We start from the raw sequence: 27,953 nt of genomic DNA on the forward strand, positions 1-27,953 counted from the left end.
GGGACGGGATGGGAGGGGGCTGCGCCGAGGGGTGGGGGGTCTCGTGTGGGGCTGGGGATGTGTGGGGCTGGGCCGGTATGGGGCTGGTCCTATGTGGGGCTGGGGCTGTGTGGGGCTGGGCCGATATGGGGCTGGTCCTATGTGGGGCTGGGCTGTGTGGGCTGGTCCTATGTGGGGCTGGTCCAATATGGGGCTGGTGGTGTGTGGGGCTGGTCCTATGTGGGTCTAGTCCGGTGTGGGGCTGGTCCTATGTGGGTCTAGTCCGGTATGGGGCTGGTCCAGTATGGGGCTGGTGCTGTGTGGGGCTTGTCCTGTGTGGGGCTGGTGCTATATGGGGACTGCTGCTACATGGGGACTGGTCCAGTATGGGACTGGTCCAATATGGGCTGGTGCTGTGTGGGGCTGGTCCTATGTGGGTCTAGTCCGGTATGGGGCTGGTCCAGTATGGGGCTGGTGCTGTGTGGGGCTTGTCCTGTGTGGGGCTGGTGCTACATGGGGACTGGTGCTACATGGGGACTGGTCCAGTATGGGACTGGCGCTGTACGGGGACCAGTCCTGGCCTGCAGTCTGCCCAGCACCACTACCTAGTCCTGGCCTGGGCCCCAGGGGCTGACCGGGGCCCACGGTGGGTGCTGTGAGCCCTCCCGGGGTGTCACACCCCACCTCCCACCAACCCCCCCCCCCGGGTACCCCGATGGGGCAGCACCCCCCAGCCGGACCCCCCACCTCGACTGAATCCAGCACGCCCGGATGCAGACGGGGACACGGGATGGGGGGCACACGCAGCTTTTCCAGTTTAATGGCTTGGGGGGGGGCAATGGGACCGGCACCAATCCTGCCCCCTCACTCCTCCATCCGCAGGATCCGCAGCAGCATGGCGTGGACCCCCTCATCCATGAACCCCTGTGGGGAGGAAAGCTTTGCCGTGGGGCCGGATCCGGCCTCCCAGGGCGGGGGGGGACCCAAATTCGGTGCCGGGCTCCGAATTTGTATTTGCCAGCATTGCAGCCAAAATTGTCGTCCCCCCCACGTCGCCCCGAAGCGAGGGGGACGCGGGGTCCCACCTGGGCAGCGTTCAGCAGGTGGGTCCTATAGACCGCTACGATGTCCCGGTGGTTTTTCTGCTGGAGCTAGGGAGGAGAAAGAAGAAGAAGGTGGGAAGGGTGACGAGGTGACAGTGGGTGACGCCGGGTGCTGGCACCCACCTCTAGCTGGAGCTGGAGCCGGGCGCTCTGGCTGCGGAGCCCCAGCACCTCCGCCGACAGCTTCTCCGTCTCCGCCAACAGCTTCTTCATCTGGGGTGGGGTACCGGGGGGCAAAGCCGGGGTGCTGGTGGGGACTGGCTGCTCCCCCTCACACCCCGGGGTTGTCCCTTTGCTGCCCATCTGCCCCCCCCCCAATTTGCCTGGAAGATGGGACTGGGGTGGGAAGAAGCTCCCGGTTGCCCCAGAGGTCCCGGGCACCCCCCGGGCCCCCCAAACCCAGCTCCCCCCGGGGTGCGTGGGGCTGGTGAAACACTGGGGCAGGGGCAAGGGGTGATGGGCGATGGGGGGCGAGGGATGGGAGGGGGACGGGGATGGGGATGGCGATGGGAAGGGGACGGGGACGGGGTCAGGTATGGGAAAGGGGACGGGGATGGGGAGAGCAATGGGAAGGGGACAGTGACGGGAAGGGGACAGTGATGGGGACAGTGATGGGAAGGAGATGGCGATGGGGAGAGCAATGGGAAGGGGACAGTGATGGGGACAGTGACGGGAAGGGGACAGTGATGGGGACAGTGATGGGAAGGGGCCAGCAATGGGGACAGTGATAGGAAGGAGATGGCAATGGGGACAGCAATGGGAAGGGGGCGGTGATGGGAAGGGGGCGGCGATGGGAACAGTGATGGGAACAGGGTGTTGATGGGAAGCGGACAGTGATGGGGATGGGGATGGGGACGGTGATGGGGACGGTGACAGGACGGGGCCCGTGTCCCTGCCAGCCCGTGTCCCAGGCCAGCCCGGTCCTTACCTTCCCCTCCTTGTCCCGGCAGGCGCTGGAGAGCTCGCCTGCCCTCGCCCGCAGGCTCCCCACGCTCCGCTCCAGCCCCTCCGCCTTCTCCCGCAGCTCCCGCGCCTCCCGCTCCCGCTCGGCCGCCCGGGCCAGCGCCGCCTCCTTCGCCCGCTTCTCCTCCGCCGCCGCCGCCCGCCAGCGCTCGGCCTCGGCCCCCGGCTGCTCCCCGGGGAGCTCCCGGCCACGCAGGGCGGCCGCGGTGGTACCGGCGAGCCGCTCCAGCGGCTGCGGCACGCGGGGACCCGACGCCGTCCCCAGCTCCTCGACCAGTTCACCCAGTGCATCCTCCAGCTCGCCCGGTAGCCCAGCCCCGGCATCCTGGTCATTATGGGGGGTTCCTTCGCCCGGGTAGCCTCACCCTCCATCTCTGCAACGAGTTGCAAGGCCTCATGCTGGGACCTCACCAGCCCGTCCAGCTTATGGTGCAGCTCCCGCAGGATGCCGGCACCGGCATCGCCGGCCGCCTCCCGCGCCCTCTCGCCCACCCCGTCCCGCAGCGCCGCCAGCTCCCGCCGCTGCCCCGCCAGCCTCCGCCGCAGCCTCGCCACCTCCTCCTGCTTGGCCGCCAGCGCCTGGGCCAGGGCGGCCGCACCGGGACCTTCCGCCGCCGGTTCGGCACCGGGGTCCTGCTCCCGCAGCCCCCGCAGCTCCTCCTGCAGCCGCTCCCGCTCGCGCCCCAGCCGGGCCAGCTCCCCCAGCAGCATCCCATTGCTCTCCTTCAGCTCCAGCATCTCCTTCTCCAAGCTCCCACCCTCCCTCGCCAGCTCCTCTCGGCTCTTCCCGCCCGGAGCCGGCTCCGTGCCGTTCACCGGGCACCGGCAAGGTGCCATCCCGGCGAGCGGCCGCGCCGGTTCCCGCCGGAGGTTTTCCAGGAGGACGCGGGACCCCTCGAGCATCTTGGCGTGGGTCTCGTCGGCGCGGCTCAGCGTCTGCTCCAGCCCCACCACCATCTTCTCCCAAGCCGCCAAGCTCCTCCGGACGGCGTCGGCCGACACCACCTCGTAGTGCAGCTTGCTCCGCAGGGCTTCCTCCACCTCCTTCCGCAGCCCCTTGCTCCGGGTGAAGGCGCTCGCCTTCGCCGCCCGCATTTTGGCACACTCGTCCCCCAGCCAGGTCAGGAACGGGGCCAGCGCCGGCGCTCCGTCATCACCGTCGAGCTGTGCCGCGGTTTGGTGTCCTCCATCCCCCTCTTCCTCGGCCATCATCCTCTTCCTCAGCTCCCCCACGTGCTGGGCCAGGAGGGCCAGGCAGGCACCATCCTCATCCTCCGTCCCGTCCCCGGCTTCGCATCCAGGCAGGAGCTGCGCCAGCTCCCGCACCCGCTGCCGGATGCTGGCGGCGGCGGCCGCCAGCCGCTGGCATTCCCGCTTCTTCCTTGCCAGCCGCTCCTGCAGCCGCCGCACCCGCCGGGCATCGCACCCGTCCCGCTGCTCTTCATCCTCCTCATCCTCCTCCTCCTCACTGTCGCTGCCGGGGGTCCCCTCTCCCCGGCTTCCCACCTGTGGCACGGGGTCCCCGGCACAGGCGGTGCCGTTCTCTGCCAGGAGGAAAAGAAACAATCCCCTTTTTCCCTTTTTTTCCCCTAAAATAAGCAGCCAGGCAGGGCTGGATGGGTGACAGCGGGTGGGGGCGATGGCGGGTGGGGGCTCACCTCTCCCCCCGCCGCGGGTGCCGCGCAGGAGCCGCCGGAGCGTGCGGCTGGGGGTCTCCCCGCTGGCATAGTGCCAGCGGTCCTCGTCCCCCACGGTCGCCCCGTGGCTCAGCAGCAGCTTGGCTGACTTCAGGCTGCGGTGCTCGCAGGCCAGCGTCAGGGCGGTCCTGCGGGAGCGGTGGCACGGTGGCACGAAGGCACGGTGGCACAGCCGCACAATGATATAGTGGCATGGTGGCTCAGTGGAATGGCACGGTGGCACGGGTGCACGGTGGCACGGTGACATGATGGCACGATGGCACGGTGGCATGGGTGCACAGTGGCACGGTGACATGATGGCATGGTGGCATGATGGCGTGGGTGCACAGTGGCACAGTGGCATGGGTGCACAGTGGCACAGTGACATGATGGCATGGTGGCACGGTGGCACGATGGCACGGTGCCATGGGTGCACAGTGGCACGGTGACATGATGGCATGGTGGCACGATGCCATGGGTGCACAGTGGCACAGTGGCAAGATGGCATGGCAGCACAGTGGCACGATGGCACGGTGGCACGGTGGCACAATGGCACAGGTCCCTCCCCACCCCTTTCCCCCCCTCTCCCTGGGGACCGCCCCGGGCATGGGGGCAGAGCAGAGAGCCCCCCCCTCCCTGTCACCCCCAATTGTCCTACAAGCGTCCCCTCTCCCCGCGGCCACTCACTTCTTGTCCTTGTCGGCCAGGTTGGGGTCGGCCCCTCTCCGCAGGAGCTGGGCGCAGATGGCAGCGTGGTTCCCCCGCGCCGCCAGCATCAGGGGGGTCTGCCCGTGCTGGGGGGGGACACGCAAGGTGCCTGTCAGCCCCCGCCGTCCCCTGCCACCCCCCCCCCCGCCTTGCCATGGTCCCCACTCACGGCGTCGGTGACATCCAGGAGGGCCTCGTGGTCGCAGAGCAGCAGCACGCTGGAGGCGCAGCCCGAGGAGGCTGCGGGGGGGCCGCGTCAGCGCGGGGGGCCGGCTCTCTTGGGGGGGTCAGATGGGCCCCCCCATACGAGCCTTCAGTGCCACACCCCCCCCCCCAATCCCAGCCTGGTTTGGGGACCCCCGGCACTCACCAGCCCAGTGCAGGGGGGTTCGGTTCTGCCCGTCCACGTGGCTCTCGTTGGCACCGTACTGGGGGGGGGGGGGACAGTGGGCAGAGACCCTCCCCGAGCTGGGGACGGGACCCGGCGTCCTGCCCTGCCCCTCCCAGCCCTCTCCCCATCCTCATCCTCACTCCTGCCTCCACCCTCTCCTTGTCCCCATCCTTACCCCCGGCCCTACCTCCATCCGCAGCTCCATCCTCATCCCCCTCCGCATCTCCATCATCTCCATCCCCGTCGCCACCCCTGTCCTTGTCCCCATCCTCATCCTCATCTTCCTCTCCATCTCCATCCCCATCCTTGTCCCCGGCGGGGCCCGTACCTGCAGCAGGACCTTGACGCACTGGGGCTGGCAGGCGATGGTGGCCAGATGCAGAGCGGTGCTGCCTGCAAGAGACCCGCGGGCTGGGCACCGGCAGCCGAGGGGGACACCGGGGACACGGCTGGCGGGGGACCCCCACCCCCCCAGGGGACATCTCGCCTTGGGGACATCTTGCCCCGGTATGGCAGGACAGGGTGCTGCCCCGGGGTTCGGTGCTTTGGGGTGCAGGTCTGGGGTATGCTCAGCCCTTCACCGTCACCCGGAGGGGACGTGGGGACCGGACCCTGTCCCGGCTCAGACCTGGCTGTGTCGTGTGTGTGTCCCCCCCCCGCACCGGGACGTGTCCCCACGCTGTCCCCCACTTACCGTCATCGTTCTTCTCGTTAACGGGGGCCCCGTGGGCCAGCAGCAGCGTCAGGCACTCGGTGAGACCCTTGGATGCAGCCAGGTGGAAGCTGGAGGAGGGCGAGAGGTGGCTGCGACCGAGGTCCCCATCCGCCACCCCAGCGCCCCGGGGACCCTCCTGCGTGTGTGTCCCCCCCCCATGCCGGGGCTGACGTACGCGGATTGCCCCACGGCGTTGAGCTTGGCCGGCCGGGCCGTTTTGCGGGAGGCGAGGGCGGACACCCTGCCCACGTCGCCCTTCTCCACCGCTTCCAAAAGCTTCTGGTCCTGCTTGTTCCAGCTCTCAACCTGGGGAGGGGGGCGAGCGGCTGCGGGGGGGCTGCGGGGACGGGACCCCCGCCCCGCCGGGCGGCGAGGGGAAACTGAGGCACAGGTTCTCCAGGCAGAAGGGCCACGGCGGAGGCAGCGCTTTGGGGCTGACCCCTCTTTTGGGATGTGCCCCCCAAGTGCCTGCCCCTGCAGCGGCGCGGAGCCGTGCCTCAGTTTCCCCACTTGTTGGGGTGCTCCATCAGGGACGGGGCGCTGGGGACCCGAAATCCCCGCGGAGCCCAGCCCTGGGTGCCGGTCGAGGAAGACGAGGCGAGGCAGGCGAGCGTGTCCCTGCCTGCGCCTGCCCGGCTGGTTTGTCGGGCTGCCACCGCGCCAGGCCGGGCTCCACCATGGTGCGGAGCGTGGGTGGGCACCGGGGCCGGGCACCGGGCCCGGGCTGGGCGTCGGGACCCGCAGCACGGCCAGGTTTGGGGGTAAGCACCGGCGATCACGGCTGAGCATCGGCGTATCGGGGCTGGGATTGCAGCCGGCATCGGGGCTGGGATTGGGGGTGGGATTGGGCATGGGATTGCAGCCGGCATCAGGGCTGGGATTGGGGGTGGGATTGGGCATGGGATTGCAGCCGGCATCGGAGCCGGCATCGGGGCTGGGATTGGGGTTGGGATTGCAGCCGGCATCGGAGCCAGCATTGGGGCTGGGATTGGGGTTGGGATTGCAGCCGGCATTGGGGCTGGGATCGGGGTTGGGATTGCAGCCGGCATCGGAGCCGGCATCAGGGCTGGGATTGGGGTTGGGATTGCAGCCGGCATCAGAGCTGGGACTGGGGTTGGGATTGCAGCCGGCATCGGAGCTGGCATCAGAGCTGGGATTGGGATTGCAGCCGGCACCGGGACTGGGATTGGGGTTGGGATTGCAGCTGGCATCAGAGCTGGGATCAGGGCTGGGATTGGGATTGCAGCTGGCATCGGGGCTGGGATTGGGGTTGGGATTGCAGCTGGCATCAGAGCTGGCATCAGGGCTGGGATTGGGATTGCAGCCGGCATTGGGGCTGGGATTGGGGTTGGGAATGCAGCCGGCATCAGGGCTGGGATTGGGTTTGGTTGGGATTGCAGCCGGCATCGGGGCTGGGATCGGGGTCGCAGCCGGCAGCGGAGCCAGGATCGCAGCTGGCACCGGGGCAGGACCGGCGCTGGGCACCACGGCCGGACGGGGTTCAGGACCGGCGGGCAGGCGGGGCCGGCTGGCAGCAGGGGGGCCGCAGCATCCCCTCACCCCAAATGTGGCCGCAGCCCCCCCTAGACCCACCCAGGCACCGTGGCAGCACCCGTGGGTGCTTGCAGGGCACCGAGGCTGGGTGTTACCCCCATCCACAGGGGTGGGGAGGGGGTCCCCAACCCCGGGACAGGCTGAGGTCCCCCCTGGGCATGGCGGGGGGGGGGGGGGGGGGGCCGGGACTCACCGCCACCTGCGAGCTGGAGCAGGAGAACATCCGCTTCATGGCGGCCGGGGGGGGACGCTCCCCAGGACCCCCTACCCCCGGCCGGGCCGGGGCGGGTGCGGGTGCCGTGAAGCGTCGGAGGCGTGTGGGTGCGGGCGCCTTGGGTGCGCGTCCTCCGCCCCGTCGCCTCCCCACGCCCGGGGCTGGCTCGCGCCCAGCCCAGGCTTGTCCCGTCACCTCCCCGGGGGGACCTCCCGCTCGCCGTCTTCCCCATGAGAGCCGGGAAACCCGTCCCCGACACCCCGCCCCGGGCACCCCCGGCCGTGGGTGCCCATCACCCTGGCGTCAGGCACCACACAAAGAGCAGCCTGCTTGAGAACGGACACGCTCGGCGCACCCCGAGGGGACAACACAGGGACAGGCTGGGGACATGCTCGGGGAGGGGGGGACACACCGATGGACGCAGGCGTGGGCTTGAGACCCCACGCACTCGCCGCGGGGCTGAGACCCCACGCACTCGCTGCAGGGCTGAGACCCCACGCACTCGCTGCACGCCACGACCCCAGCACTCCGTCCTCCCGCTTCGTGTCCCCCCCCCGGCAGCCTGGAGCCGGCCATGCCCGCAGCCCACCTCCTCCCAGCTGGGCTCTGCCCCCCCCCTCCTCTCCCCCTGCCCCCCCCAGCACCCCACTTGCACAGATTGGGTCCAAACTGGTCTTTTTAATTATTTTCCAATTCTTTTTTCTTTTTTTTTTTCCCCCAACATCTTTTTTTTTTTTTTACAGTTAAACCGAGGGGACCCAACCGACTGATTAAAACCGCCCATCCCAGCCCCCCGCCCCGGGCAGCCCCCCAAACCAGGGTGGGGGACGAGCTTTGGTAGAGACGGGCTCACCCCCACCACTGGGGACGTCACCGCTGTCCCAGGGGGCTGGGGGGGGGGGGGCCGCATCCTGCCCAGTGCTGGGACAGCCCAGGGCCCCCCCCTCCCCACCTCCTCCCCACCCCAAGACGACAAAATAAATAAATAAATCCGAGCGGAGGAGGGGGGACATCGGTCCCAAAATGCTGCCCCCCCCCCCAGCCACCAGCTTGGAGGAGGGGAGGGGGCAACCGGACCCCCTGCCCCCCCCCCAGCCCCATAAGGCTCCCATGGGAATAGTAGCTCCCCAAAACACCCCCGCGTGCCCCCCATCCCGCTGTCCCCAACCCCCCCACGGCCGGATCCTGCCCCCAGCATCTCCTTGGGGGGGGGGGGGGGGGTCGTGGGGTGCTGGGGGGGGCCAGGAGGGGCTGGAGCCGGTCCCTAACTGTCCGAGGAGCCCCCGTCGCCCTCCTTCAGCTCCTGGCTGCTCTCCACCTCCTCGGGAATATCCTGCATCCTCAGGAAATCTACGGGAAAACGCCAGGTGAAACCCCCCACCCCGAAAAAAGCGGGTGCCCAGGGCCGGCCCCGGCACCCCCTCGTCCCCAGGGACCCACCTCGGGGGCTGGCGGGGGGGAGAGGCGGCCCCCCAAGCCCTCGTCCTCCAGGAGCACGTCCAGGGCGTCCTCACCCTCCTGCAGCCGGTCGGGATCGCCCCCCCGGTAATCCAGCTCCTCCCGGGGGCAGGGGGCGAAGGCAGGGTGGTGGTAGGAGAGGCTGGCGGGGTGGGGGCCGTGGCTCAGCTGCGGAGAGGGGGGGGTGGGGGGTGTCAGGCCTGAGCCCCCGTGCCCCCCAACATGCGGGGGGCTGAGGCCGGATGCACTCGTGTCATGCACGAGCACATCCTTCCCGCCCCCCCGAGGCCCCAAAGCCAGATGAGCTGAGGCCGGACACACTCGTGCCACGCATGAGTGCATCTTTCAACCCCCGTGGCGGCCTCCCTGCACCCCAAATCCAGGTGCGCTGAGGTCGGACGCACTCGTGTCACGCACGAGTGCATCCTTCCCCTGCCCCCCCCGCCCCCCCCCCACGCCAAGGCCACGGAGCCGGATCAGCTGAGGCCGAACACACTCGTGTCATGCATGAGCGCATCTTCCCCCTACCCCAGGCCCCAAACCCAGGTGGGCTGAGGCTGGACGCACTTGTGCCACGTGTGAGCGCATCCCTCCCACCACCACCTCCCCGCACCCCAAACCTGTGTGGGCTGAGGCCGGACGCACTCGTGCCATGCGTGAGCACACCCTTCCCCCCCCCCCCAGACCCCAAACCCAGGTAGGCTGAGGCCGGACGCACTCATGTCATGCGTGAGCACATCTTTTCACCCCTGCCAACCCCTCCCCGCACCCCAAACCTGCGTGGGCTGAGGCTGGACGCACTCGTGCCATGTGTGAGCACACCCTTTCCCCCCCACCCCCCAGACCCCAAACCCGGGTGGGCTGAGGCCGGCCGCACTCATGCCACGCATGAGCCCATCCTCCCCGCTACCTGGGGCGGGGTGAAGCTGAGATAGAGCGCATCTCCGGCCGGCAGACTCCTCCGCCGCGGATCGGCCCCCGGCGTCCCCGCGTGCCGCCCTCCTGCCGCAGAGCACCCAGCTGCCGCCGGGCCTCCTCCAGCTCGCGCTCCAGCCGGGCGCGCTCCTGCTCGCTGTCCCGCAGCCGCGTCTCCAGGGCTGCCGCCTCCTGCGCCCGCTCCTGGCAGAGCTGCCGGCAGCGCCCCAGCTCCTCCTGCAGCAGCCCGTGTTGCCGCTGCAGCAGCGCCAGCTCCGTGGTGCCGGGCTTCTCGCCCGCTCGTGCCGCCGGCTCGGCCGGGGCCGGTTGGGAACCGCGGCGGGACGGCTTCTCCGGGCCCTCCTGCAGCTGCAGCTCCAGCAGCGTGTCCTGCTGGCTCACCACCGCCTGCGGGGAGGCGGGCAGGGGTGTAGGCAGGGGGTGCGGGCAGGGGGTGCGGGCAGGGGGATGTAGGCAGAGGGGATGGATGTAGGCAGAGGGGATGGATGTAGGCAGGGGGTGCAGGCAGGGGGATGGATGTAGGCAGGGGGATGTGTGTGGGCAGGGGGATGTAAGTAGGCAGGGGGATGTGTGTGGGCAGGGGGATGTGTGTGGGCAGGGGGATGTGTGTGGGCAGGGGGTGCAGGCAGGGGGATGGATGCAGGCAGGGGGATGTGTGTGGGCAGGGGGATGTAAGTGGGCAGGGGGATGTAAGTGGGCAGGGGTGCAGGCAGGGGGATGGATGTAGGCAGGGGGATGTGTGTGGGCAGGGGGTGCAGGCAGGGAGATGGATGCAGGCAGGGGATGTCGGCAGGGGGCGCGGGCAGGGGGGATGCGGGTTTGTCCCCCCCTCCCCGTCCCCCCCCTCCCCGCAGCATGGCCCCACCAACCTGGAGCCCATGCAGGAGGGTGTAGAGGTTCACCAGCCGCTGGTTGATCTCCTGGGGAGGAGAGGACGGGACGGTGAACCCCTGGTGAACCGGGGCGGGGAAACCGCGGGGAGGGAGCCGGGTCTCTCCCCCATCCCGTGCCCCCCCTTACCTCCTGGGGTACCCTCTGCAGGAGCTGGTTGCCGTTCCCATCCTACGGAGAGAGAACAGTGACACCGCGGTGGCCCCGGCACGGGGTGGGGGTGTCCCCGCCGGTGTCCCCGCCGGTGTCCCTGGCACCGCGCTCACCCGCTGCCCAGCATCCGAATCCGCCCTGCAAAACTCCAGGGAGCCGTTGAAGCTGCCGGCGTCGCCGTCTGCAGGGAGAGGCAGGGGGTGAGCCCCACCGCGGTCCCGGGGGACCCCCAGCCAGGCGCGTGGCGCGTGTCCCCCGTCCCCCATCTTACTGCTGGCGCCGGGGCTGGGGCAGCTCTCAGCCTCGGCGAGGTTATTCTGGTCCCGGTCACGTCCAGCGCCGGTGAATATCTCCTTCAGGCACTCCACTGCGGGGAAGCACAGGATGAGCCCCACACCGCAGGGGGGGACCCCAGCCCAGCCCCGTGCCTCAGTTTCCCCATCCGGAGCATCGCCACCCCGGAGCATCCCAGAGCATCCATACCTTCCCGGATGGCGTCGTGCATCAGCTTTTCCCCTCGGGAACCCTCGGCCGAGTCGGAGTGGAAGAGGGTGCGAGGGGCCAGGGTGGGCGAGGGCTCCTCGCAGCCGCTGGCCAGGGCCAGCATGTCGGCGAAGAGCCCCACCTTCTCCTCCAGCAGCGCCGTGATCTTCCGATCGTGTTGCAGGATACGGTCTGCGGGGTGGGGAGAGGATGAGCAGGGATGGGGGGGGGACAAGTAGGGATCTGGGGGGATGAGCAGGGGCAGGGGGACGAGTCAGGATGGGGGGACGGGGACGGGGACCCCTGCGGCAGCGGTACCCACCTTTCAGCTTGCGTAAGGACGCTTCGATCTCCGTCTCGATCAGGGGAAAGTCCTGGCGGCTGGGGCAGCTGGAAGGGACGGGGGGGGTCAGAGCCAGGACCCCCCAACCCCACCACGCCGCGTCCGCCCTTCCCACCGGCCGCATCCTGCCAAGGCTCAGAGGACCCAACCCGGCGCTGCGCCCACCTTCCCCCTCCCCATCGCCCGCCCCGCGGCCGTGGGGACCCCCCAAAAATCCACCCCCCTCCCCTGCCCCGGGGCTGACACTCACAGGCTGACCGTCTGCTGGATGACCTTCATCCAGTTGTTGCGGTCGTCGCGGGAGGCGGCGTGGACCTCGTACATCTCCGGCGGCGCCGCGCTGATCAGGAACATCCCCTTCTCCTGGTTGGCGATATCCCGCACGATGAGGTTTTGCAGGGAGATGACGGCCGGCTTGTCCTGCGGGACAGGTGATGGGGTCGGAATGCCGTCCCGGTGCCGGCGCGGCCGTCCCGGCTGCGGTGGGGGGCCGGGATGCAGGGGGCCGGGCGGCGGCGGCTCACCAGCATGGGGAAGGTGTATTTCTGGTCCTTCTCTTGCAGGAAGATGAGGACGTCTGTCATCAGCAGCACCAGGACGTCTGGGAGGGAGCGCAGGGACGCGAGATGCTGGGGTGGGTGCGAGGCGGTGGCGTGTCCCACCCCGCAGAGCCCCAGGGCCCCCGTAGTCCCAGGGCTGCTCCCAAATTCGTCCATGGAGGGTGACGGCACGCCTGCGCCCTGGCACCCTGCTCCACAGGCATCCTTGTCCCCTGGTACCCCCATCTCCTGGCATCCTCGTCCCCCAGCATCCCCGTGCCCTGGTACCCCATGCCCTGGCACCCTGGCATCCCAGTCCCTAGGTGTCCCAGTAACCCTATCCTATAGCACCCTGGTCCCCCATGCCCTGGCATCCCCATGCCCTGGCACCCTGGTCCCCAGTATCCCCATGCCCTGGCACCCCATCCCCTGGCAGCTCCATCCCAGCACCCCTGTGTGTCCCCCCCAGCACCCCGGTCCCCACCTTTGAAGCGCCCGGCCGCCGTCTTCCAGAGCATGCAGCCGCTGTGCACCAGCTTACGCCGCAGGAGCTCGTCCTTGCCGAAAACGCCGGCGCGGCTCTCCCACGGCAGCTGCACTTTGGCACGGCCGTCCACGCGCCTGTAGACGTCCCACAGCCGCGCGTTCATCTCGCACGTGTGCACCTCCTCGTTGATGGAGGAGATCAGCTCCTTTACCAGCTTCAGCGCTTGCGACAGGTCCGCGAAGTCGCCCTCGTTGTCTGGGATGAAGGGTTGGGGGGGACACGGTCAGGGCTGGAAACGCCCCCCCCCTCAGCCCGGGCAGCCCCTCGTGTCGCCCGCCCGCCCCCAGCCCCGTTACCTTTGGAGTTCTTCAGGATGCGCTCGATGAGCACCGGGTACTTGGTGATCCTCTGCGTCACCAGCAAGATGCACTCGGGCACGCCGTGACGTCGGAGCAGCGGGGACCGCGTCATCCTCTGGCCGGCCGGAGGGAGGGAAGGAGGAGGGAAGTTAGCAGCGGCCGGCCCCTCCCGGGGCTCACAACCACATTAAGAGGCATCAGGGAGAGACACGCAGTTGGGGAAACTGAGGCACGGAGTTGGCAGAAGGGTCTTCCAGCAGGGCACGAAGCCCAGAGCCTGCGGGGAGACCCTGACACCCATCCCGGGGGTCCCTCTGGAGCCGTGCGGGGACGACGGGCGCTCACCCGGATGAACTGCTGGAAGCGCTTGTCGCGGGCAAGCAGGTCCTTGTACTCCTTCACGGCTTTGGTGTGCTTGCTGCAGAACTCGGAGTAGGCTTTCTTCAGCTGCTCCGCGCTGGCACCCGAAAACTTGGCGGGGGGAGATGAGGGGACGTCAGCGAGCCCATACCCCCCCCCCTGCCAGCACCCATGGGCTCTGGTGGCCTCGCGCCGTCCCCACCTGGTTGACGAGGATGTCCCCGAGCTGGTTGATGACGAAGTTCTTGTTGCTGTCGTGGGCCAGGGACTCCCTGCGACGCTCCAGGAGCTGCGCCAGGAACCGCTCGTGGATCTGGCTCAGCTCGTCCACGCAGGGGAAGATCTTCTGCACCGTGGCCGGATCCACCTGCAGATCCTCCAGCATGGCCTTGCGGAACATGTTGGCCATGATCTTCAGCGTGCGGACGTGGTGGATCTCCGTCTGGATCAGCTCTGCGGCGGGGCGGGATGGGTGAGAGGCGGCAGCCACCGCGGCGGGTCCCAGCCTGCTCTGCGCCGGCGGGGACGGCACCTCGCCCTGTCCCCACCGCCTCCGGGTGTCCCCCATCTCTTCATCCCCATCCCTGTGTCCCCTACCCTGTCCCCACGTCCCCCATCTCTGCATCCTCATCTCTGCAGCTCTGACCTGTCCCTGTGTCCCCCATCTCTGCAGCTCTGACCTGTCCCTGTGTCCCCTTCCCTGTCCCTGTGATCCCATCTCTTCATCCCTGTCCCTGTGTCCCCTACGCTGTCCCTGTGTCGTGTCCCCATCTCTTCCTACCCGTCCCTGCATCTCTGACCCACCCCTATGTCCCCTACACTGTCCCCACGTCCCCCATCTCTGCATCCCCAGGCCTGCAGCTCTGACCCATCCCTGTGTCCCCTAACCTGTCCCTCCATCCCCAACTCACCCCGGTACCCCGTCCCGCCATGTCCCACCGGTCCAGGCCGTCCCCACGCGGCCGCTCACCGTAGATGACGTCCTGGCGCTTCATGACGTCCATCTTGTGCTGCTGCAGGTAGCTGTTGTCCACGGCCAAGCTCCAGGAATCCGCCTCGAAGTCCTTCCCGTCCGTCTCGAAGTCGCTCATCAGCTGGTTGAGGATGACGTCGGGACCTGCGCGGGAGGGCGGTGGGAACCGGGGGGGCTGGCCCTGCGCCCCGTGTCCCCCCCACCCCGGCGGGTCCCCACCTTCGTCGATGAGCGACTCCACGGAGAGCGTGCGGTTGCGCATGTTGAGGGAATCCGTGGACTGGGACAGGATCCGCCGTATCCCCAGGGGAGACTCATCGTTGAACGTCCTGGGGGGGGGGGGGGGGCGGTGGGACATGACGGTGACACTCTGGGGACGCCCCCGGACCCTCCCGTCCCCCTGTTCCCCCCGCCGGCTCCGCTCACCCCGCGATGTTGGTGGTGGAGACGCTTTTGGAGAGGGAGAGGGAGGGTCGGCCGCGGCGGGGACCCAGCAGCGTCTGGCGGAAGCTCTCCGAGGGGTAGATGGCCGAGTTGGGGCGCTCCCGGATGGCGGCTGGGGGGGGACAACACGCACCGGGGGGGGGTCAGTGCCATGACACCCCCCCCCATCACTCCCCAGGCTGCACACCGTGTCCCTGCTGCCCACAGGGGACACCCCGATACAGCATCCCCCCAGCATCCCCAGGCAGCGATGTGTCCCCTAGCCCTCCCGGGGGGTGTCCCCGCAGCCGGGAGAGGGACCGGGCCTTGCCCCGACACCTCGGTGACAGGCAGCATGGAGGTGGGGGGGGAGGGAAGGGCCGTCCTCCCCCACCCCCCCGGCACATCGCACCCCACTCACTTTTATTGCGCAGCGAGACCGACTGCAGCGCCGAGCTGTTCTTCAGCAGCGCGGCTTTCTGTTGCTGGGGAGGGAGCGGAGGCGTCATGGCGGGTGTCACCGTCCCTGTGTGTGTGTCGTCCCCCCCCCGTGTCCGTCCCATCCCCCCCCCCCCCCCCCCCCCAAAAAAAACCTGGAGCGGCTGAGACCGGCCAGCTCGTGTCACTTGTCGCAGCCGGGCAGGCGCTCACCTTCTGCTTCACCTTGGTGCAGTTGGGCAGCGTGTCCTTGCAGCGGTTGTGGATGGTGACGTTGCAGGCTGGGGGGGGGGGGGGGTGACAGGGAGAGGTGATGGCACGGCCACCCCGGAGACACCGGGGCGGGGGGGGGACCCTCCCGCCACCCCCATCCCGGGGGAACCGCCAGTGCCGGAGCGACGGGAGCAGATGCAGGGGGAATCCGGGTGGATGCGGATTACACCAGGCGCTGCCGGAACCGCAGCTGCCGGGGAGCAGCTGAGCCACCATGGTGCCACCGAGACGCCCCCCCCAACCCCAGAGGACACAATGCCCTGCGCCAACCCGGTGCCACGGGCACACCGGCTCCATCCGGCACCGCAGCATCGCCCACACCGGGGGAGCTGGACGGAGCCGGCGGTGCCGGCTGCCTTGCCGGGACATTCTAGGGCGGCACGCCAGCGTTTGCCAGGATGCCTCGGAGAAATCATCCCTGTGAGCATCCCTCCTGCTCCGCAGCACGAATCCGCGCAGCCAAACCGGGAGCAACCGGCTTCTTGCAATGGGGATTGCCGTGCCCACCCGGCAAAGCCACCCCGGCAAAGCCACCGCGGCCGTTTCGGCTACTTACTGGGGCAGATAAGAGCTTCCTTGGCCGTGATGCTCTTGTTGCAAGCGAAGCACATGGTCATGCCGGAGACGGTGATGGTGGTGAAGAGGTGGCCGTTGGTGTAGCGGGCGTCCTTCTCCTTGCCCTCCTTCATCTTCTCCTTCTCCTTGCTCTGCCCGGAGAGATGCGACGGGCGCCTGACGGGGCTGCGGCAGGGCGGGCGCCCGGCGGCACCACCCGGCATGGCCCCCGCTTGCTTCGGGATGCGGCTCATGGTTGCGGGGAGCCGGGGGTGACGTGGGACCACCCGGTCCCCCGCGATGCTCGGGGGTCCTGCCACCCCGGGGTGGGGAGGACGGGGAGCTGAGCGGCTGGGGAGAAGCCACCCCGATCGCTCCGCTCGCCCGTGCTTCCCATCATCCCATAACCATGACAACCGGGTGGCTGCGGGAGAGATCCCCCCCGCCCCAGCACATGTCCCCCCCCGCCCCGGCACCGCAGCCGCCAGCCCCAATGGGGACGAGATGCGGGGGCCGCGGTGGGGGGAGGTGACGATGCTCCCTGGCACCCATGGGGGCTGGGGGCATCGCCGGAGCATCGCAGCCGGCAGCCCTGCGCCTTCCCACCTCCTTTTTTTAATCCAAAGTGGGTATTTTCACCCTTTTTTCCCCCGAAACGGGGGTTCGGAGGCCAGCTGCCCCCCATGGGCATGGTTTTGGGGTCCGGTTTGGGGACCCCGGTGCTGCCGGTGGCTCGCCATGGTTATCCTCTCCCGGAAAAGGGGAGCGAGAAGGCGTTATCCCGAGCATCTCGAGGGCGGCCGCTCCTGCCTCGGACCCCCCCCGTGCCCTGGCCAGCACAGAGCCGCCTTTGTCCCCCCCCACCATGGCACCCGGCCGTGCCTGGCACCGGGGCACCCGCCAAACAGACCCTCTCCACGCCAGCCCCCCCAAAACAACGGTGCTTTGGGTCCCCAATCCCCCTTCCCGCGGCTCAGCGATGCCGAAGGGGGTCCCGGTTTCCATCCCTGCTCCTGACCCCCCCACCCCGGGAGGGTGGGTGAGAGACCAAGGGCCCCCCCGGGAGGAGCCAGGCAGGTGGGGAAGGTGAGGAAGACCACAGGAGCCCACGGGACAGGAGTGGGGCTGAGCAGAGCATCCCCCCACCCTGTGGTCTCCAGGGAGAGGAGACACCGGCGGGGGGGGGGACACGACGCAGCCACAGCCCCCACTCCATGCTGGGGGGGACACGACAGGGTTCATCCGGAGCTGGGGGGGGGGATCGGGTGCTCACCCGCTCTCCGCAGAGGGGTCTCTCCACCTCCCTGTCCGCCGGGAACGGGGCGCAGGAGCAGCAGCACATCCCGGCCCCGCGGCCCCCCCCGGCCCCCCCCGACCTCGGCCCCCAGCCCGGCTGGGAGGGAGCGGCGCCCGCCGAGCCTCCGGCCACAACATCTGCCCCGCTCTGCGCCGCGATTGTTCCCGGGCCTTTTTTTTTTTTGCTTTGCTTTTTACTTTGCTTTGCCTTCTTTTTTTTTTGGCTGCTTTTTTCTTTTTGGGGGGTGGTGGTGGATTTTTTTTTACTTTTTTTGCCTTTTTTTTTGCTTTCCTTTCTTTTTTCTTTTTTTTTGCTTTCCTTTTTTTTTCCTTTCTTTTTTCTTTGCTTTCCTTTTTTTTCTGTTTTTGCTTTTTTTCCCCTTTTTTTGGCTTTCATTTCCTCTGCTTTCCTTTCCTTTTCCTCCGCTTTCCTTTCCTTTTCCTCCGCTTTTCCTTTTTTCCTTCTCTTTCCTTTTTCTAATTTTGCTTTTTTCTTCCTCTTGTTTTGGTTTTGCTCCCCCCCCATCTCCGGAGGGACCCCGGCAGGGCACCGGCAGCCCAGCCCCCCGGTTCCTCCGGCCCCCTGGTTCCTCCGGGCCCCGGCCGCAGGAAACCGAACCGCCGCCAGACAAAGGCGGGAGGCGATTCCTCTTCCTGCAGCCGCGGCCCCCCCGCCATCAGCCCGCCTGGATTTGCTCCCCGACACCGGCTCCCACCCGCTCCGGACCCCCACCCTGCCTGGGTTCCCCCCCACCAAGGTCCCCACCCCGACCCCCACCCTGCAGCACACCTGGGTCCCCCCCACCTGGACCCCCACCCTGCCTGGGTCCCCCCACCCGGACCCCCACCCTGCAGCATGTCTGGGTCCCCCTACTTGGACCCCTACCCTGCCTGGGTCCCCCCCACCCCACAAAGGCCGCGCTGGGGGGGGGACACGGGCGCAACCGGTGACGATGCCATAAAAATAAAACCCGAGGCTTCGGCATCGCCCCTGGATGCCCTGGAAGTATTTTGGGGGGGGTCCCACGCAGCCCCTTGCCTGTCTACAGAAGGGAGAGTACATGGGGGGGGTGCTGGGGGCTCGGAGCCCCGGGGGGCTCTGGCTGCTCACCGGGGATGGGAGCCCCAAATCCAGCCCGGTGGGGACAAAAGTGCCAGGGCGGGGGGGGTCACAGAGGGTCCCCGCTGCCGGTGGGGATGGTGACCCCCACCCAGCCCGGACACCTGGGTCCAACAGCGGGTTTGGGGGTGTCAGGCTGCACCCCACAGCTGGGGGGGGGCACATCAGAGGCGGCAGGACACGAGCCACTGCGTGGCTGTAAATACCCGGGGGGGGGGACAAAACCAGTGGCCGTGCCACCGCCTCCGTCCCTGCGCCCCCCAAAACACACAAGGAACCCCCCCCAAAAACCCAGCAGCAGATACCCCAACGCAAACACCCCCCCAACATCACCCCCAAACCCAGCAGCACCCGGCACCAAAACCCCAACCCCGGCACAAAAACGGGTGTTGAGCCCAATCCCCGGCACAGGGCACCGCGGCTTCTCCGGGCCGGGGGTTTCGGAGGGTCCCCCCCGCATCCGACCTCCCCGGCGCTGGCGGGGAGCACAAAGTTTCTCCACTTTAAATAGAAATTGGGGGGGGGGGGTTTTTTGTTGGGTGGTTTTTTTTTCCGGCGCCGCGGTGTGACGCCTACGGCGGGTGTATTTCTGCTGGCACCGACACGACTTCGCCCAAGATAGCCCATTTCTTTTCCTGCGCGAGAACACACCCGCGCCAACCTCCGGAGCCGAAAAACTCCGGCCAGACCCAGGGGGGAGCGGTTTCGGGACGATGACAACCCCAGCTGCCACCACCCCGTAGTCGTGTGTGTGCGTCCCCCCCTAAAAAAAAGCCACCTGCGGCATCACCGCCTCCGTGCCGGGTGCGAAGAGCCGGGGTGGGGGGGGCAGCCCCCCGAAAAAGCCAAGGGGCTGACCTGGGTGATGGATCCGACCCTCGAAACGGCGTCACGGAGCTGCCGTCGGTCCCCTCCTCGTTGGGGACAGTCGTGTCGTCCCCCCCCCCGCCTGCCACCCCGGTGTTGAACAAAGCCAGCGCCGTCTTCACCGGCGTGGCAACAAAAGATGCCGCCGTGCCGGGGCCGAAACCATGCGGGGATGCCCGGCAGCTCCTTCCCCCCCACCAGAAGAGGGGGTGCCCCCCCCCCAGTGCACAGAAGGCCCGGTTTGGCCCCAAATTTGCCCCCTCTGAGGTTTCAAGCCGCGGGAGGAGCGAGGCTGCGGGTTTGGGGGGGGTTCAGCCGGAGGGGTGCAGGTGGGAGCGGCGGGGACCCCCCCTCTGCTGTTTTGGGGAGCTCCCGGGAAGGCAGCAGCGTGGCGGGGGGGCCTGCCCTGCCAGGAACCCCCCAAAAGCAGGTCCCGCCACAGGAGACAGGGTCCCCGTGGTTGTAAAGCCGTGGCGGGACGGCGGGGGGGGGGGGTCCCACACATTCCATCTGCCACCAGCACATCCCAGCCGGGGGGGGCCCCGCGGCTGTGTCCCATGTCGTCCCCCCCCACCCGCTGCCTTTGATGGGGGGCCCCCCTCGTTTCTAAAGCGGTGACAGCTGGCAGCGGGGACAGTGGCTGCTCTCCAAGCGCCTGGAAGCCGTCCCCCCCCGGGGTGGGGGACACCGACAGCCCCCCCTGGCCCGGGGCACGGCCCTGGGTGGGGCGAAACGGCCTTTGATGAAACTTTCTTTAAACAAAAACCGCCATTTCCCCCCCCGGCCGGTGCAGGAACCAACAACCACTTCCCCCCGTCATCCCCCCCCCCGCCAACCACCTCCACTGGCCCCCCCAAAACGCAGACCTCAGGGCTGAACACCCCGTAACCTCCAACCGCTCCCCAGCTGGCTCAGACCTGGCAAACTCGGTGCATGCAAGGCCAGTCCACGCCACGTGAGCCAGGGGAGTGCCGGTGTTGGGTTTTCCGCCCCCCCCCCCCCCCGAAAATCCCCGGTTTGGGGTAAACTGACGCAGGGAGGGGGAGCGGAGTTTTGCACGCCTGCCTTGCACACCCACCTGCCTTGCACGCCCGCCTTGCACGCCCGCAGCAGCCGGCAGCAGGAGCACAAAGCCCTGCCAAGCGCCCGGCACCAGCTGGGATCCCCCTCCCTGACCCCCCCTTGCCCATCGTTTCGCCACGCCAGCGATTGCCACATGCTCCGGCCAGCACGACGGCGCCGGGCCCCCCCCCCCCGGCACCCTCGCCAAGTCACGGGCGACGGAGAAACGCTCCCACGGGACGAAAGCACCCCGGCTCTCCGTGCCTCAGTTTCCCCATCGCCCAAATGACGGCAGGGCTTTGTCTCTACCGGGCTGGGGACAATAAAACCGGGGTGGGGGGGGTCCCACCTCGCTCCCACCCCCTTGGCAGGAGGAGAAGGCGACTTCCTCACCCGCCGTGCCGGAGCTGGAGGGTTTCCACGCCACCAAAAGGCCTTCGGCTTCGGCGGAAACAAGGCTGACGGGCGAGAGCGATGGAGGAAGTTTGGCCGTCGCTTCGCCGAAGAAGTTGCCGGCGGGATGTTCGGCGGGTCGCGGTGGTCCCTGCCCGGCGTCGGGGCGAGGGCGGCGGGCAGGAGCGCGGGCAGCGGTGCGGGCAGGAGCGCGGGCAGCGGTGCGGGCAGGAGGGTTATTGTCTTCCCAGGAGACCCCGCTGCACAATGGGGAGCGGCTGCGCCGAGGCTTGCGGAGGATCCGCGCCCACCTCCCTGCGGCCCCCCCCCCCCCTTTTGCTAGGGACCCCCCCCCGAGGTGCATAAACACCCCCCCCCTTCCTATGAGCGCCGCTCTGAGCATCACCCCATCCCCACGGCCCCCCCTCCGGCCCCCCCCTCACCCCGGCAGGACCCCAAAACTGCCCCCCCCCCCCCCAGCTGGGTGGGGAAGGGCAGAGCTCCTTCAAGCTGGGGGGGGGGGGGGCAGCGACCTGAGCGAGGGCCCCCCCCGGGGGGGGGATTGAACCCCCCTGTGCTGAATGGGGGTGACCCCCCCCAAAAGCAGAGGGGCTGGGGGGGACCCCCCCGCCCCGGGGGGGCTGCACCGCCCGCCGGGACCCACCTTGGCACGATCGCTCCTGGCCCGGGCCAGCGACTCGATGCGGGACATAATCCGCGGAGCCGCTCCGCTCCGGCCGCCCCTGCCCGCTCCTGCCCGCTCCTGCCTGCTCCTGCCCGCCGCCGGGCTCCGCCCCCCCGGGGGCGGGTCGCGCTGCCGGCCCCGGCCTCGTGCTGCCCGCGGGCCTTTGTTCGAGACGGGACCGGCAGCGGGCAGGATCGGGCCCCGGGCGGGGACCGGCAGCGCCGTGGGAACGGGGGCACTCCGGAGTCACTCCGGATCCGGCCACGGCTGCCGGGAACGGCCACCCCGGCATCGCTCTGGATCCGGTCCTCCGGAGCTGCTCCGGATCGCACTGGAGTACCCCCGGATCGGTGCCCCGACGCCCAGCCCTCGCTCTCCTGCCTCAGTTTCCCCTCCCCACGCCTTTAGGGACCACGTCCGTCCGCCACCCGCGTCCTCCCTGGGCGACACCACCCCAGCCGCGCTTTGGGGTGACACGGGAACCCCGTCCCCGCGTCGTGGGCCCAGCGCGACCTTTTTCCTTCATTTTGGGGCTTTTTTTCTCCCAAACGGAACAAAATCGGTGCCGGACCCTGCCCCCGGCAAGCTGCTCTGGGGGTGCTGACGCTTCCCACCGGCTTTTGGGATGGGGGGGGACAGAAAAAGCCGCTTTCCCCTCGAGATACCCAGCAACGGAAAGTTGGGCTGAAGGCGGTATCTCGGAAAATTTTTGCTTTTTTCCCTTAAAACGCCGGCTTCGGAGAGGACCCCAGCACCAGGAGCTGGGCTGACCTCAACCGGGTTGAACATTAACTCGCCGGCTGGGAGAAGCCGGGATTTATCGGATTTATCCCGCTCGCTGCCAGAGATAACGCTACTGAGGTTGCCAGGAGAACCGAGGTACCGGGATGGCTCCAAGTCCCGGCGGATCCCGGGGTTGCGGCCAAGGGGAGGCTTTTTGGGGACCCTGTCCCCCAAGCATCACCCGGTAAGCCCCGGGGCAAAGCCACCCACCCCGCTGCGGGGTCCCGTGGGTGCAAATAGTTCCTTAAGCAAATAAATGTCCCTTTTTCTCCGTGTTTCCGAGCCCGGCGGCACTTGATGCTCACCAAGGGGATGGGGACAAAGCCGCGTGGGCAACCAGGAGAGATGCCGGCGGCTTTGGGTTTAATGAGTAACCGTGAGAAGCCACCAATGCTGCCAAGAGGTGCCACCGCTCTCTATCAGCTGCCTCAACTTCGACGCAGAAATCATTGCCAGTGGCAAAGGAAACGGCATGGCGGTGCCGAATCCCGCCCCGCAAACCCCGCGGGAAACGGGTGGGATGCACCCACGCAGGCAGGGATGCACCCACGCACGGCAGGGATGCACCCACGCACGGCGGGGATGCGCCCACGCACGCAGCTCCCAGGCAAGAGGAGAAATTGGGAGCTGGAGCGGAGCCGTTGGGGAAAACACATCCAACGACCCAAAACCGGGCGGCAGCTCCGGCCGGAGCAGTTTATTGGTGGCAGCCACCGCCGTTAACCCAGCGCGGGCCCGTTCCTGGGTGGGGGCCCCGCTGCCACGGCCGAAAGCAGAAGCAAACCCTCGCGAGGCCGCCCCGAGCATCGGGGGGGACGTGGTCACGCTCCTCCTTTCACCCAGAGCCTAATTCCTCCCTGGGTGCAAAACCCTCCGGCCGGAGTTTGCTTTTGCTTCCCCCTCCCCGGCCGTAACCCTAAAACAGCCCCAAAACCGACGGAAGGAAACCCCGAACAGGCGTCTGGCTGCCCCGGGGCAGGATGCGGCCGGTGGGGAGGCTCCAGTGGTACCCGTGGGGGGTCTGGTGCCTCTCCCCGCGTGGCAGGGCCGGATCCGGGCACTGGAAAGCCCCGCTGTGCTGCAAGCATCACGTGGGGGAAGAGGGCGAAGGGGGAAGCAGCGGCGGCGGCTCAGCCATAAAAAGTCAGGAAGGGAGGAGATGGGGGTGCTCCGGTCGCAGAGGGGACCCCCATGGCCCTGGGCAGCAGCCACATGGTCCCCCCCGCCACGAGGCCAGACTCACCCCAGCACCAGCCCCTCGCCAAAACCGCCGACGGGCATCGCCGCGGGGATGCGGCCGCCCCACGGCATCGCGGGTGCCCGATACTGGCGTCCACCTCTGCCATGCCCCGCAGCCCCCCAGCATCACGCCGTCCGTCCCCGGCAAGGGCAGGAGCCGACCCGGCGGTGGCGGGTGCTCGGACGAGACCCGCAGCGGCAGCGACGCCCCGGGACCCCCGCGGGACCCCCGGGCTGAGCCGTTCCCATGACTCACCCGGGGCGCAGGACGGCCGTACATGGCTGGGGCTCCCCGGGGAAGGGACCACGCCGAGTCCCCGAGGCAGCGGCGGCGGCGGCGAGCTCGGCCCCGGCGGCTGGGATTATTATTTCTTCCTGAAATAGCACGGTCCCTCCCCTCCGCGGCCTCCCCGCTCCCCACGGCTGCTTCCCGGCCAGCACCCAGCGCTCCAAAACCCCCCACAACTCTAGCTGGTCCCCCCAAAGCAGCACTGGGTGCTCTCTGCTGCCTGCAGACCTCTCGGGGTCCCCTCTATTGGGGTCCCCTCTATTGGGGTCCTCTCTATTGGGGTCACCCCCCCCCCATATCCCCCCCCCCCCCCCAGTGCCTCCCTCCCACGGTGACCCAGGACCCCAGGGACCCATCCCCATCCCTGCCGCAGCCTCTGCTTGGGACCCCCCCAAGCCACGAGCACCAGCATGACCCAGGACCTGTCCCGTCCCCCCCCCGGGGACAGTGCTGCCTCAGCCGGTGCCATCCCCGTGCCACCAGCACCGCAGGGACCGTGGTGGGGCGGCTCTACCATGCACCCCCCCTGCAGCGATGCCGGGGTGGGCGTCCCGCACCCCCCGCACCCCAATCTCCCCTCCGCCTGATGCAATCGCCACGTGCGCAGCTCGGCGTCCCGCTGCCTCGGCCGGGATCGACCCCCCTTTCCCCATCCATCTGCCCGTGGGGGGCCGGATCCGGACCACCACCAGCGCTCCCAGCCTTCGAGGACCCTTCTCCCTCCCCGGAGATTTTATAGGAGAAACTTTGCTAAGCCGAGACGTGGCGAGAGCCCGGCCTGAGCAGCCCTTTCCCCCTGCTAAATAAAAATAATTAATAATAATAATAAATCCTGGATTTAAAAGCATTTACAGCCCCGGTTCAGGCCCAGTGGGGTGGGACGAGGACAGAGCCATCCCAACCGCAGGGTCCGGACTGTGCCGCCGTGCCGGGGCGGGTTTTGGCCCGTCGGCCGCGGCGCTGGGGGGGGGGAGCGTGGCCCCCGTGATGATGTTAACAGCTGGCTGCTAATCCAGCCGGCCGCTGCCCGGCAGGGAGGAGGCAGGATGAGATCAGGGGCCGGGGCGGCAGAGGGGGGATTAATGGCTTCACATGGTGGCAAATCGCAACCCCGGGGGGGGCCGCCTTGGGGGGGGGCGAGGTGGGCTTCCCCCCCCCCGCCCCGAAGCGGGCGGCAGGGGATGGACGTCAACACCACAGGGACATAAAGCCATCGGCGGTCCCTGTGTCCCCAAGATGCCGCATGCATTGCTGTGCCTCAGTTTCCCCCTAAGCGCCTGGCCCCATGGGAGGGGGCAGTGGTGGCCGGCGAGGACCCCCCCGTACCCCCTCGCTGCCCCACGGCCGCCCAGAGTCAACCAAAGCATCCCCGCACCCTACGAGCAGGCATCGCCTGCCGATGAGAAATGGGGAAACTGAGGCACGGGGGGGGGGGGGGTCTCGGCAAGGTCCTGCCGCCCTCCGAGCTGGGGAGGAGCCGGAGGAAAATATCCCAAATGAAGGAATGGCTCCAGGAAACCGCTGGGATGGAGCGGAGGGGCCCGGGGGAGGGCGTGCGGGCGGTGAGCTCAGCGCACAAACAAGCGCGCCCGCCGCCAGGAAAAGCCTCATTTCCTCGGCCGCAGCAGGGGCCGAGCCCGGCAAGCCCCGGCGGGGACCGTCCCCCACCCCGCGGTGGGCAGGGGTCCCCGTACGGGCCCCCCGCCTCGCTGCCGGGGGGAAGGCGGCTTTGCCACCGGTGTCCGCCGCCATCCCGGGCACGCCGTCGACATTCGCCATCCGGCGCTCTCCCTGGCAGCTCCGGATGTGCCGTGACGGGGCGAACGTGGGGATGGGGACAGGGGGGCGATGGCAGCACCACCGAAACGGCATCACCGGAGCCCGGGCAGGATCCGGTACCCACTGGGCAAGCGGCCTCCTTCCTCGGTTTCCTTCCCCGAGCGCGTTCGGGGTTTTTCCCCCTCTTTAGATCCCAAAGTAGGAAAACCAGCGATGGACGGTGCCAGGCAGGAGAGGGGAAACTGAGGCACGGCCTCCCCAAAGGGCAGAGCATCACATGAACCCCCCCCTCCCATCCCAACCCCATCGTCGCGTTTCGGCGAAGGAATCGCCCCGCCACCCTCTCTGCTTCCCCTCCCTACCTTCGTCTTCCCCGTCATCCTCTTGATGAAGCTGAGGGTCCGGCCCAGGGGGGTCTCTTCCCAGCTCTGGCTCCCCGCCTCCCCCGCCAGCTGCCCGCAGCTCCCGGCGCCGAAGCTGCAGGAGACGGAGGATCCAGCCTGGACAATCCTCCTCTGTCCCTGGCCTCTGCGGGGCTGGGAAATAGGGAGGAGCGAGCCCAGCCGCCCCGGCCCCCCGGCTTCTCCGGGGTGGCTGCTCCGCTCCCAGCTGGGATGAGCACAGAGCCCTTTCTGTTCGCCCCGAGCCCCGCGGGGTGCGGAGACGACCCCCCCCCCCCCCCCCCCCCCCCCCCCCCCCAGGCTGGTGGCTACGTCCCCTCCTCGGTGACCTCCCACCCTGTCACCTGCCTCGTAATTTGGGGAGCGGGGCGGTGGTCCCGGTTCGTATGGGTGCAGCCCCAGGGTGGTGGGGTGCTACCCCCACTTTCCTGGGTGGTCCCGCTCAGGGCTGGCCCTGGGTCCTTGGGGACACCCTCGGTGGGGGACAAGCCCGGCTCCCTGGGGTCATGGGGGGGGACGGCTGCAGGGTGCACGGGCCACGCAGCACCATCGTTTTTGGCAAGGTGGTTGGGGGCCAGCTTGTCCCTGTCCCTGTCCTCGCTCGTCCCCCGCGGGGCTCCCAGCCAGCCGCCGGCGCGATGATGCCCGGGAATCAACCGCCCTAATGAAGATGGGAATGGGCTGTGACAGGCGCCGGGGACGGAGGCGGCCCCGTGCCGCCGGCACAATGCCCTGCCGGGAGGGGGGCCTGGCATCCCGGGGACAGGGAGGGGGACACCGTCCCCTCCAGCCTTCTGGTCCCTGGGGGTTTCTTCCTGCTGACCCCGATGCCGGGAGTGAGTGAAGTGTGTCGGGTCTCAGCCTGACCCTGTCGCACGCAGCCGTCCCGTTCCCCCTCTGCAGCCACCAGCAAAAAAATCCCTATTTGGGCCAATATTTTCATCTCTAAATCTCCCCTCGGGGTCTCTGGTCCCTGAGCTGCCTTATTCACACCCCGGCGCAGGGGTACTACCTGCACCCCAGCCCCGTGGCCGCCCCCCACTCACCCATTGACCAGGCTCTGCTGGGAGGCGAAGGGGGAAATTTCTGCAACAGCAAAAGAAAGACGAATTAAAAGAGGGGCCGAAGCGCGGTGAGAGAAGCCAGCTCTTTGGGTTGGTGAAGTCTGCCGCGGTCCAGGGCTGCCGCGGGGAGCCGGGGAGGGATGAGAAATAATTAACTTTGGCGGCAGCGCCATCGATTTTGGGTCGTTATTAGGGAGGTTTGAGCAGGGATGGGGATGCGGCGCCGGGGGGTGCGACGTGGGGGCCATCACCCCGGTCCTGCCCGCGGGGACGTGGGTGCCGCTACTCACCGTCTGCGTCGGGGAAGCTGTCGATGACGCTGAGCGATGCCGATTTGGAGAGGGCGCAGCCGCCGGTGCTCTGCCTGGCCCGGTATGCCGGCAACCTCCGTGCATCCTCCTGCCAGCAGTGATGGGGTTGGCACCCGGGCCACCGGCTCCTGTCCCTGCCACCCTCTACCTGCCCTTTGGCAGGGCCCGGTGGGTGGCACAGGGCAGCTGCCGGTCCCCAGGATGGTGCACTCGGGCTCGTACCGGTGCCGGATGCTCCCCAAGCTCGTAGCCCATCTATTTTCCCCTCCCTGCCGTTGATCCCGAAGCTGCTCCCAGAGGATAACACAGCTTGGGCAGGAGCATCCCGGTCTCAGGATGATGGCAAAGCCACCCAGGATAGGGCTTTCCTGGGGACCCATCATGATCCCCTCTCCCAGGGTCCCCTACCCTCACCCAAGCTCAGCCCCTGAATCCATCCCCCGGCTGCAGGCGGGTGCTGGGTGACAGGACACCCTGGGGTGGCAGGAAGAGGAGGAGGAGGGGGCTCCTACCTGCGCCCGCTGTACATCGGCCTCGTCCTCCTCGTCCTGGGAGAGCAGGGACTCCAGGTCGTCGTTGCTGTGGATGAGGGGGGCTCGCCGGGGGTCCCGCCGGTGCCGCCCCAGCCCGTCCAGCTGCTCCGCGCTGGAGTCGATGTCGTCGGGGCTCAGCCCTTTGAGACTCACGCTG

General features: G+C 68.6%; 2 protein-coding genes across 2 annotated transcripts; both read right to left on the minus strand.

Moving 5' to 3' along the window:
• Positions 1-843: 843 nt before the first annotated feature.
• ANKRD35 (ankyrin repeat domain 35) lies at positions 844-7,321 on the minus strand. The gene is made up of 13 exons (XM_050912230.1): positions 7,283-7,321; positions 5,711-5,841; positions 5,515-5,603; positions 5,149-5,213; positions 4,800-4,857; positions 4,599-4,669; positions 4,409-4,515; positions 3,704-3,870; positions 2,328-3,589; positions 2,011-2,277; positions 1,206-1,295; positions 1,065-1,130; positions 844-903 (listed from the first exon to the last, which is right to left on the minus strand). Exons 1-13 carry the CDS (start codon positions 7,319-7,321, stop codon positions 844-846), a joined length of 2,472 nt encoding a protein of 823 aa, XP_050768187.1.
• Positions 7,322-8,526: 1,205 nt separating this feature from the next.
• Positions 8,527-27,813, minus strand: ARHGEF2 (Rho/Rac guanine nucleotide exchange factor 2). Its single transcript, XM_050912431.1, is given in 26 exon segments — positions 8,527-8,653; positions 8,740-8,929; positions 9,672-9,760; positions 9,763-10,084; positions 10,567-10,617; positions 10,718-10,759; positions 10,855-10,922; positions 11,013-11,108; positions 11,225-11,416; positions 11,547-11,614; positions 11,818-11,987; positions 12,092-12,168; positions 12,591-12,848; positions 12,950-13,067; positions 13,298-13,423; positions 13,515-13,765; positions 14,283-14,429; positions 14,505-14,614; positions 14,712-14,841; positions 15,130-15,193; positions 15,360-15,427; positions 15,976-16,126; positions 25,850-25,964; positions 26,935-26,974; positions 27,243-27,351; positions 27,776-27,813. Coding segments are annotated over 23 exon segments (2,892 nt in total). The 5' UTR covers positions 25,868-25,964; positions 26,935-26,974; positions 27,243-27,351; positions 27,776-27,813; the 3' UTR covers positions 8,527-8,567.
• Between the last annotated feature and the right edge of the window lie 140 nt (positions 27,814-27,953).

This window comes from Gymnogyps californianus, chromosome 29 (genome assembly GCF_018139145.2).
Source record: "Gymnogyps californianus isolate 813 chromosome 29, ASM1813914v2, whole genome shotgun sequence".
Classification (NCBI taxonomy): Eukaryota; Metazoa; Chordata; class Aves; order Accipitriformes; family Cathartidae; genus Gymnogyps; species Gymnogyps californianus.